The sequence below is a fragment of the Triticum urartu genome, chromosome 5A (assembly GCF_056163025.1).
Source record: "Triticum urartu cultivar PI428250 chromosome 5A, HENAU_Tu73, whole genome shotgun sequence".
NCBI lineage: Eukaryota > Viridiplantae > Streptophyta > Magnoliopsida > Poales > Poaceae > Triticum > Triticum urartu.
In genome coordinates this window covers 498327164-498339129 of record NC_141877.1, presented here as the reverse complement: position 1 = coordinate 498339129, position 11966 = coordinate 498327164, and the positions used below count along the sequence as shown (strand labels likewise).

The 11966-nt window shown below is 46.6% G+C and overlaps 1 protein-coding gene across 1 annotated transcript; it reads left to right on the top strand.

The window, feature by feature from the left end:
* The first annotated feature begins 7818 nt into the window (after window positions 1–7818).
* LOC125510041 (Thioesterase/thiol ester dehydrase-isomerase superfamily protein) lies at window positions 7819–11687 on the top strand. The gene is made up of 5 exons (XM_048675128.2): window positions 7819–8445; window positions 9904–10081; window positions 10192–10679; window positions 10928–11056; window positions 11181–11687. The coding sequence occupies exons 1-5, from the start codon at window positions 7891–7893 to the stop codon at window positions 11322–11324; spliced, it is 1494 nt and encodes a 497-aa protein (XP_048531085.1). The 5' UTR covers window positions 7819–7890; the 3' UTR covers window positions 11325–11687.
* Window positions 11688–11966: the final 279 nt, after the last annotated feature.

The following is an 11966-nucleotide window of genomic DNA, read 5'->3' as shown; positions in this document are numbered from 1 at the left end:
TCGAAGCCGGACTATTTTTGTTGCGAATGGCTAAGGAGTCATCGAGGTACTCCACTCCGGCTGAACCAACGCCCAGTAGGAGACGCCAACCCCAGAACAGCGAAGGATCAAGCCACCAGCTACCCATCCTTATTAACTTCAGCAATCCTACATATATATGTGTGTGTCTTTCATTTTTAGATCGATTAGCCAAATTAACTCATTGTAGTATCGTTGATTCCCGAGGATTTGCTTTCATTCGTACCGGTAACACTGAAGCGCTGCTATTTTAGTCACGTTTTCCAAATTGGGCAAGAACTTTGATGTTCGTGTTCGTTTATTTGAACTTCATAAGCTATTATATTTGCAATGTTCACCTTTCCATTTATCTAATTATCATTGAACATAATAGATGTTATTATGTGAGTGACATCATGTCGTGTGGCCGCTTTTCGTTGCACAATTCACGGTGTAGCACACGGTGATAGAGCGAAAGTCATCTTCTGCTTCGAGCTCAAATGAGCTTGGTGTGAATAGTAAAATTGGAAAAATTGAAAATGCATTCAAAAAATTCTAAAAAAAATTGTTGAAAACTTCAACAAATTTTTTGTATACTTGAAAATTGCATCATGAAATGGCATTCATGGAAGTCACAGCAAAAAAAAGCAGTACTCCAAAATGCTATCAAAAATAGCATTTTTAGAGCATCGTTTTCTTTCCACGACTTCCACAAATGTCATTTCATGATAAATATTTGCAAGCACACAAACTTTTCTTGAAGTTTATAAAAACATTTTTTATTTAATTTACTATTTTTTATTCTACTGTTCATCAACATATGAGTTCGGGACCAAATACTCCACTTCCCGTGATAAAGCCTCTTCTTTTTGCCTACATATTTATGAGAGCATCGCATACAGTTAGTCAGTAATGCTCATAGAGTGTATGGTTGAGCCGCTAATTACCCACCACATCAATTGCAGGAGGTACTGACTTCGTTGTGATGTTCTCATCAAAAAATAGTGACCAACCGTATGCTCTATCACCATCACTGACTTCACTGTGCACTTTAGTGTTCACCTCATTATCTTTATTATCAATTGAAATGAGCACGTGCAAATTGACCCAATCCATGCACATCGATGGCACCTGCATTAATCGGTTTGGTTGTCTTGGTCAACGTGTGTGTGTGTGTGTGTTTCATTTGGAAAGAAAGCCTGACCAAAGCTTAACCTGGCCAAAGCGTATGACCAGATGGACTGGGAGTTCCTTGAAGGGGTGTTGTTGAAAACTGGTTTCTGCGCAAAGTGGAGTGCATGGGTTATGCGGTGTGTTCGATCTGCGAGATACTCAGTTCGTATATGTTTCTTTTCATGGCAAACGAGTTAGTAAAACTGATTGACCATGAGATAAACCAAGGCAACCTGACACCGCTAAAAATTGCAAGGAATAGCCCTGGGATTTCGAACATCTTGTTTGCAAATGACAGTTTGCTCTTTTTTCAAGGCTATTGTGGACCAAGCTGAGACTGTGAAAAGGGTGTTGACAGTTTTTCCGAGATGCACAAAGCAATTGTTAAGTGAAAACAAGTGCTCTATCTTCTTCAACGAGAAATGCCCAGAGGTGATAAGAGAGGGTATAAAGGAAACGTTGGGTGCTGTGTCGTCGTCCTTCGAGAGCAAATACCTAGGGCTCTCGATGCCAGAAGGACGAATGAAAGATGAGCACTTCCAGCCAATCATGGACATATTTGGAAAAGGATGATCTACTTTTCAATGCGCTCTTGTCACACTCACTCTTCATCAAACCTTCTTTTACCACATGGGTTAAACAGACTTGGGATTAACCCGCGATGAACCATGTCCATGTGATCCTTGATAACGACGTCACCGCTCTCTATAAGCATCCACATCCATGCCACCTTGTCACGCTCCCGAGAGGAGCGCTCCTTTTCGGATCGTATGTATTGAAGACAATGGTAAGTATTGACAGTGTAGTGCAACTTGGTGAGATTGATGCGTTCGTACTAAAGGAAATATGCCCTAGAGGCAATAATAAAGTTATTATTTATTTCCTTATATCATGATAAATGTTTATTATTCATGCTAGAATTGTATTAACCGGAAACATAATACTTGTGTGAATACATAGACAAATAGAGTGTCACTAGTATGCCTCTACTTGACTAGCTCGTTGATCAAAGATGGCTATGTTTCCTAGCCATAGACATGAGTTGTCATTTGATTAACGGGATCACATCATTAGGAGAATGATGTGATTGACTTGACCCATTCCGTTAGCTTAGCACACGATCGTTTAGTATTCTGCTATCGCTTTCTTCATGACTCATACATGTTCCTATGACTATGAGATTATGCAACTCCCGTTTACCGGAGGCACACTTTGTGTGCTACCAAACGTCACAACGTAACTGGGTGATTATAAAGGTGCTCTACAGGTGTCTCCAAAGGTACTTGTTGGGTTGCGTATTTCGAGATTATGATTTGTCACTCTGATTGTCGAAGAGGTATCTCTGGGCCCACCCGGTAATGCACATCACTTAAGCCTTGCAAGCATTACAACTAATGAGTTAGTTGTGGGATTATGTATTACGGAACGAGTAAACAGACTTGCCAGTAACGAGATTGAACTAGGTATTGAGATACCGACGATCGAATCTCGGGCAAGTAACATACCGATGACAAAGGGAACAACGTATGTTGTTATGCGGTTTGACCGATAAAGATCTTCGTAGAATATGTGGGAGCCAATATGAGCATCCAGGTTCAGCTATTGGTTGTTGACCGGAGACGTGTCTCGGTCATGTCTACATAGTTCTCGAACCCGTAGGGTCCGCACGCTTAAAGATTTGATGACAGTTATATTATGAGTTTATATGTTTTGATGTACCGAAGATTGTTCGGAGTCCCGGATGTGATCACGGACATAGCGAGGAGTCTCAAAATGGTCGAGACATGAAGATTGATATATTGGACGACTATATTCGGACACCGGAATGGTTCCGGGGGTTAGGGGGGCGGCGCCTCCCCCCTTTCCTTTCCCCCTCTCTCTCCTTCCCTCTCCTCTCCTAATCCAACAAGGAAAAGGGAGGGATTCCTACTCCCGGTGGGAGTAGGACTCCTCCTGGCGCGCCGCTCCTGGTCGGCCGCCTCTCCCCCCTTGTGTTGAACGTGTTCGAGGGACGTCATCGGGCTGAACGTGTGCTGAACTCGGAGGTGTCGTACGTTCGGTACTTGATCGGTCAGATCGTGAAGACGTACGACTACATCAACCGTGTTGTGCTAACGCTTCCGCTTTCGGTCTACGAGGGTACGTGGACAACACTCTCCCCTCTCGTTGCTATGCATTACCATGATCTTGCGTGTGCGTAGGAAATTTTTTGAACTTACTACGTTCCCCAACACGTACAACGGTTAGGCGACGTGATAGGGATGAGGCAAGGCCAATGCCACATGTGATGTGTGTACGGAACTAAGATATTCTTACGGGAACTACAAATACCATAAAATGAAATATCAAACAAATAAGGCATACAATTTTTTTTAATAGAGAAGAGGGACCAAGCCACCACCGCATAAAGATAAAAAGATAACAAGGCAACACTAAAACCTAAATGCCGTGGCAAGATGACGTTGATGATCTTCAACTTCTTATTATTCAGATTACTTTCTTTGAACACTCATTTTAGTTGGTATCAGGCTATCAGCGTGTAGATGTAGCCGAGTCTCCTGTTGATGAAACAGTTATCTATCCACCTCCTTTTCTCTTGTGCATCGTTGTGTGATTAAGGTTGTGTGCACATGTTATGAAAGATCATGGAGATCAACACGTAGTTTAATAACAATATTTGGGACACGGAGTATTTGAACCTGAGCTCACATGCTCCCTGATGAACAGTAAAATCCAAAAAAGCACGAAGGATTTTACTGTCATTGGGAAGCATGTGAGCTCGAGATCAAAAGAGCACTTTCACAGTATTTGCTTCTATTTTGTATTTTTATCGATCTTGGTTTATAAGCATAAAACTATTTTAAGCCTTCAGATTAGCTTCTAATATGAATGTGTGGTTTCGGGTCAATCATTTCTATAAGTTGTTTTAGATTGACATGATATCTTTTTTTTCATACAATTTCGCTCAATTTTCATCTTTTCCATCTGCAGGTTTTGAGGAGGTGGTATCACACTTTACATTTTGAAGTTGTGTCAAACATTTAATTGTTCAAATTTTTAGAACGAAGATGCAGGAAACACCCAACGTTATTATAATATAAAGCACATAGCATGAATTAAGCATTTGATACAAAATAAGTATTAGGACACAAGACATTCAAACAACAAATAAAGCATTTTTAAAAAATTCACAATTTTCTTTCTCGAATACGCACGAGTGTGCGTACTATATATTAAAGGAAGAGGGTGGGGACAAGAGCCCGTCCACGTTGGCATTCACATGTTGCAATGTTACATGCGGACCAACACCGCCGGCTTAGCCATGTACTACCAAAGCCTAACTTCTCCCCTCAGCCCACCTAACTAAACCTTCCAGAAGAGGTTCTACGCTGCCTTTGAAGATGCCGGCTTGCTTCCATGCGCGTCCTTCGGTGTCAATTCTACTCACGAGCGTCTTCAAGGAGAGGGATGCGCCATCGAAGATGATCGCGTTTCGGTGCTTCCAAATTTCCCACAACACTAGCAGCAGCAATGCACGTGTGTCCTTCGTCGCTGGCCCAAGAGTAGCTGTGACGGCGTCCCAGTCCCGCAGCCTCGAGTCCGGGCTCGGCGTCCACTGTGGCCTACCGAGAGCTCCACAAAGGACATGCCAAACATCCCTCACGAAGACACAACCCAAAAAGAGATGATCGATGGTCTCTTCATGCTGGTCACAGAAGGGGCACGCCTCTTGATGGTCCAAGCCTCGCCTCGCGAGTCTGTCCGAGGTCCAGCACCTGTTGTGCATCGCCAGCCAGAGAAAGAAATGGCAACGGAGCGGGGCCTTTGATTTCCACGTGAATTCTGCCATCGGCTCTACTTCCCGCCCCACAAACCGGGCCTTGTAAGCAGATTTAGTGGAGTAGTCCACATTGGCCTCCCAACTCCAGGTCATGCGGTCCGGTTCTGCCGGTCTGAGCGCCATGTTACTTACCCGGTCCCAAAGGCTCATGTATTCATTCAACTGCTCGCTGGAGAGGTCGGGGTCGATGTCTAAAGCCCAGTCCCCCGTTGAAACCGCCCGATGGACCGTCCGAGAACCCCGCGCACTGGGAGCGACAATTGCATATATGGATGGGGCAAGGTCTTGGACCGTAAAGCCGCCGAGCCACCGATCTTCCCAGAAGCGGGAGCACTTGCCATCGCCCAGCATAGTTTTTGTGGCTGCCCTGAAGAGTTGCCGCAATTCCACAGGAACTGTAATTTGGAATTCAGCCCATGGTCTGGACTGATCTGTGTGCTGGAGCCAGAGCCATCGGGCTTGAATAGCTATGTTCAGCCACCGGAGGTTGGGAAGGCCCAAGCCGTCCGCCCACTTGGGCGCGCAAACGGCCTCCCAGGAAACTCTGCACTGCCCACCATTGGCGCTCGCGCGAGCGCACCAGAGGAAGCTCCTGCAAATTTTTCTCATGGCTTTGAGCACCTTCTGAGGAATGTCAAGCGCCATCATTGCGTGATCGGAGTTGCATAGAGGACCGATTTGATCAGCAGAAGGCGGCCACTCTTCGGCATGGAGGTGGCCCTCCAAGTTGGCAGTTTGCGCGCAAGGCAATCCACGAGCCCCATCAGCTGAGCCGACGTTTGTATCCGGATTGTAAGCGGTAGGCCGGGGTATTTGCAAGGATATACACCCGTCGGGCATCCCAGGATTTGCTCCACTCGTTCCATGTCAGTTGTAGTGCATCGTATGAGCAATGACATGCTTTTGGAGAGGTTCACCATAAGGCCCGAAGCCTCTCCAAAGTTGTGAAGGATCATATCACTTGCCCGCAGGTCAGCGTCTTTCGGTTTGACAAAGAGCATCACATCGTCAGCAAACAGCGAGAGTCGCTGCTACATCCCAATCCGGGCCAGCGGAGACATGATGGCACAAGATGTGGCCATCTGGAATATCTTGTGCAGCGGCTCCATAGCTAGGATGAAGAGCATTGGCGAGAGGGGCGCGCCCTGTCGCATGCCCCTGGCATTGAAGATTGGCCTGCCGGGGTGTCCGTTTACCATGATATGTGTCGAAGAGGTGTCCACAAGTCCACAAACCCACTCAATCCACCTCGCACCAAAGCCCATTGCCCGCAGCACCTCGAGAAGAAAAGGCCATTGAATCGTGTCGAATGCTTTCGTGATATCCAGCTTGAGCATCACCGTGGGTTCCCGGAGGGCATGCAATCGACGCGCCATGCATTGGACCAACATGAAATTGTCGTGGATGGACCGACCTTTGATGAAGGCACTCTGGTGGATGCCCACCAACTCAGGCAGCTCTAGCGACAACCTAACTGCCATTGCTTTGTCAAAAATCTTCACAGCCCCATGCATGAGGCTGACCGGCCGGTAGTCCTTGATGTCCTCCGCCCCATCGATCTTGGGGAGGAGAGTAACAATAGCTTTGTTGATCGCCGGCAGCCCGCGCATGTCACCTTGGTGGAAGAGGTCCATGGAGCGCATGATGTCATCCTTGATTATGGGCCAGCAAGATGCATAGAATCTTCCAGTGAAGCCGTCCGGTCCCGGAGCCTTGTCCATGGGCATGGACTTGACTACCAGCTCAATCTCATCCACCGTAAAAGGCACCTCGAGGTGTGCCAGGTCTCTACACGGCAGGTTCAGGGCTTCCAGGTTAAGAGTCTGCGCCCGTAGTGGTGCCGCCCCCAACAAGCGGTCGTAGAAGCCATCCACCAAGCAGGAAAGCTCATCCTGGCCCGAGGCCACAGCCTCCCCTTCCTTGAGAGCGGTGATCAAGTTGCGCCGTTGGCGGTGACGGGCATGGCTATGAAAAAACTTGGTGTTCGCGTCCCCCTCATGAAGGAAGAGGAGACGGGAACGCAGCCGTGCAATTGTGCGCTCAAGGGAGGATAGCCCAAGCAGCTTCCTTTTTAGAATTTTGCGCAACTCCCGCTCCGGAGAAGAAAGCTTCCTTGCATCCATGGCCGTGTCTAGGCGAAAAATGACTTCTAGGGCTATTGCAATCTGCATCTTGACGTTGCCCACCCACCGGTCACTCCACTTCTTTAGAGCCTTGGCCGTGGCCCTAAGTTTTTGATCGAGCACAACGTACGGGTTTCCACCTTGTGGGATCGATGCCCAAGCGTCCCTGACCGTGTCAAAGAATCCGTCTGCCTTCGTCCAATAAGACTCGAACTTGAATCTCCGTCCCATGCTCAACTCCGCATCAAGGTTCAGCAACATGGGGCAATGATCGGAAACTGCCGTGCTCAGCTCCGTAAGGAGGTTGTTAGGGTACATGTCTTCCCAAGAGTTGGTGCAAAAAACATGGTCAATCTTTTCCATGGTTGCCCAAGAGTTGGTGCAAAAAATTCACACAAAAAAGGAGTCTTTTTGGGGAACAAAATGAAAGAGTTGGTTGTTCATGTTGCTATTTGAATTTCCTCGATCTGTTGGATCTTCCAAGAGAGAACTCATATTTCACCGGATTCGACTATATATATAAATTATTCCACCATGAAAGGCACCGGTGCTTTCTGGATCGCCCGCCACAGCTAAACGTGGGAGATCCAACGGTTCTCCGCAGTTAGTCCACACAGCACTCTAGATCGGACGGCCAGGATAGATCCGACGACCTCTCGCTCCGCTTTAGGCGTGTCCGTCCTACTTTCCACCGCACCCACTCGCCATCAAACCCCCGTCATCCTCCCACATGGCCGGAGCCGCCTCGGGATCGCCATGGCCATGAGATCCTCGACAGCGACGTCGCTGCTCTCCAGAACCCTCCGCCTCCGCGCCACCTCCTCCCCGCCCCTCCTCGAACCGTCCGCGCACCGCCTCCCCCGTGTCGAATCGAGAGCCGCGTCGTCGGGCGGAGGGGATCCGTCGGGCGAGGAGCCGGCGCCGGCGCCCATGGACTCCCCGATCAAGGTGTTCTCCGACCTCCGCGGCGGAGGGGGCGGCCGCGGCGGGGGCGGGGCGATCGACGCGGGCGGGTCGGCGCGGAAGCCGCTCAGCCTGTGGCCCGGGATGTACCACTCGCCGGTCACCAACGCGCTGTGGGAGGCGCGGTCCAGCATCTTCGAGCGCAAGATGGACGCCGGGGGCAACGCCGACGCCGGCCCGCAGACGGAGCTGCTCACCAAGAGGCCCGCACAGAGCCGGACCTCCATCGTCTACAAGTTCGCCTCCGACGACATCCTCCGCGAGCAGTACCGCGACCCCTGGAACGAGGTGCGCGTCGGCAAGCTGCTCGAGGACCTCGACGCCCTCGCCGGCACCATCGCCGTCAAGGTATTGTAATCGCGATCCTCCCTCTGTTTGCTACTCATTTCTCATCAAATTAGGAATACCGGTCGAAACAAAATCCCCTAGATGTTTCAGAATCTGTCCTGTTTCATAGAACTTCAGGCATTGGGGACGTTTCGATGTGAATGCGAGAGTAAATGTAAATCCCTTTTATTTTAGAGGAAAGGTTGCATCATGATCTAGCTTTGTCAGAAAGCAAGAAAAAAAGCATGATCATCTATTGCAAGATTAACCATTTCGCAGCTAACTCTAGCAGAAAGTGAACAACACCCATATTGCAGAACAACCTTCCATTTAAAACAGGGTATTCCATTGCCATCATAATATTGCAACTATACCAGATATACAAAACATTTTCCAACTGTTTTTACCTTCTCCTTGGCATGGGATTGACGCCACGCACACTCGACCACCTTGCTTTTTAGATCATCTGTAGTATTTTGCAGTCGTGTTGGTCAGATATTTTAGGTGCCCATAGAAATGACGAAGTTGTGCTTTGTAATGATATAGCTTGTTCACTCATTGTCACAACTTACAATTAGTTGGCTTGACAACTGAACTGGAACTGGCTGTATATTATACGTAAGTATACTAAGTAGACGCCAGGATTTGGGGTATCTGTTGTTTCTATGTGCTCATGGAAATGTTCGGATTTCATGAATCTGATTCCTCTCATAAAGGTTCAGATATTAACAACTGAGATGCATGATTCATCCGAATGTATTCACTACTCACTACATCCAGAAAATATCACTGTGTTACACGTTTGAAACCCGAACGAGTAATTAACCATGCTGGATCAGGATTGCGTCAGTTTGGTAATGGAAGCAGCAGAGGTTGCATTGCGGGCACACCTTTTAACTAGCTCAATGGTACATACTGTTAAATAAGTAAGGCCTTTAGTAGCTTTCTGTTCCTTTTTTTTAAAGATCGCTTTCTCCTTTTCTTTTGAACAGCGGCATAAGCATTCTTTCCAGGCTGTCAGTTCAACATATACGATACAATTTTAATAGGGAAAGTGCTCCAGCCCCGGCTCCATTGCATAACAACGAAACCGAATATGTCTGATACAACTTATTTGGAAAGTAAAGCTTGCGGAGGAACGGCAAAGGGGTTGCCTCAGCAGGAAATTAACGGCAGGGAAACATATACTATGCAATGATACCTGATTACCTATGGATGACAGATAACTCTAATAAGGCTGTCAGTTAAACATACTCCCTCCGTTCGAAAATACTTGTCGGAGAAATGGATAAAAATGGATCTATCTAGAACTAAAATACATCTAGATACATCCATTTCTCTGACAAGTATTTCCGGACGGAGGGAGTATATGCTATAACAATGATACTTATGTACGACAGATAACCGATATCTGTTCATTTTATGGTATTTTTAACATCCAGCCGGAATCTTTGTTGACAAATCTTATGTGACACGCAGCACTGTTCTGATGACGATAGCACAACAAGACCCCTTTTGTTAGTTACTGCTTCTGTGGATAAGATGGTCTTAATGAAGCCACTTCGTCTGGACACTGAAGTAAAGATTACAGGGGCTGTTACTTACGTTGGTCGCTCTTCGATTGATATACAGATTGAAGTGACTCAGGTTGATCAAGGTATTGTTGCTAAAGAAATTATCGATCTCTTTATTTATTTGATTTTGAACAACTGTCATGTATGATAGATCTTTCTACTCTCTTGTCTGACATTTCACAACTTGCAACAGACGGTGATGTGCAGTCAGACCCAATTGCATTGACGGCTAACTTCACATTTGTTGCACGAGACTCGGTGACCGGAAAATCCGCTCCAGTGAACCGCCTTTCACCAGAAACCGAGAGAGAGAAGCAGTTATATGCAGAGACAGAAGCACTGGAAAAGGTGAAAAGAAGGAAAAGAGAAGAACAGAAGGGAGTGCTTGAAAAGGGGGTGCATAAGCTTGGTGCTGAGGCTGAGAGGCTGAAGGCTTTACTGGCAGAGGGTCGTGTTTTCTCTGATTTTCCTGCTTTGGCTGATAGGGATAGCATATTGATGAAGGATACTCGCCTGGAGACCTCTATGATCTGCCAGCCTCAACAGCGAAACTTGTATGGACGGATATTTGGAGGTTTCTTGATGCACCGAGCATTTGAGCTTGCTTTCTCGACTGCCTATGCCTTTGTTGGACAGAGACCGTGTTTTCTTGAGGTCGACCATGTCGACTTCTTAAAGCCGGTAAGTAACTAGGCTATTTTTTTGGGTGCATCTCTGAGTAATTAAGCTCGTATCTTCAGACAATCAAGTCAGCATTTCTAATTTAAGAAGTACTATTCCATGGTTGCTTCTTGGTGATTACCTCAAGTTACCACTGAAGATGTTATGTATGACTGGATCATGGTAGCAGTTGTGAAATCTATTTCAGAAACTATAAATTGGGTTTCCCATAATGTGAGGAATAACAATGTCAAATTGTGATTGCACAGGTGGATGTTGGAGACTTTCTTCGATTCAAATCATGTGTCTTGTTTACCCAGCTTGAGAATAAATGGCAGCCCCTGGTAAATGTCGAAGTCGTCGCTCATGTGACAAGGCCCGAGCTCCGAAAAAGCGAGGTAATCTCACAGTGCTGCCCAGGACAAACTGTTTTAACTGCAGCAGCTATACTCTAGTCTTTGTATCTTGTTGAATGCTTCCATTCACCATACCACATTGCTGATAGTGTTGTCCAACAAACAGATCTCCAACACATTCCACTTCACCTTCTCAGTCGGCAGCGACGCTCTGAAGAATGGAGTGAACATCCGCAACGTTGTTCCCTCAACCGAAGAAGAGGCACGCCGTATATTAAACCGCATGGATGCCGAGGGTTTGTTCGATTGATCCTTCGGCGGAGTCACTGGTTCCAGCCATAATTTTAGCAACTTTTTACTGGCCATGTTAACTAGTGGGAGATGTACCCCATGATTTGAACATCAGCAGCAGATAAGCAGCATGCTGGCAGAAGACCGGCGAAAGTGTAGCTTTTTGGCGTTTCTTTTGGGAAATTATTTGGAGTATAGTAGTGGGATATATAATAACCCCAGCCTCGAGACCCAAAAAATGTGCCTTTTGTGAGGGCACTGTCCATTGATTATATATGTATAATTGCTTTTTTTTTTGTTTCAGCATGTAAACAAAGATAGAGGCCATTAGGTCACTGCCTTCAGGTCAGAGTGAAAGAATGCAGGGATAATTCTCTTGTCAGCATGGGGAGCAAAAGACGAATCCTAGCAGATCCTGAAAGGTTGTAGCTGCAGTGAGTAAATATAAATGTGGCTACTGGCCACTTCTACTTTGATCATGTGATGGTTCTTTTAGACTGGACTTTTATCATGAGATTCAGAACGGTCAATTTGCCAAAAGATTTGATCTACTAGTGCCAGTGATTGATTCTTAGCATGTCTGAATCATCATGTACAGATGCCACTTTCACCTTTGCTGGTAGGCCATTGGCTGCTGGATGATGCTTTAGCATGCGGAATC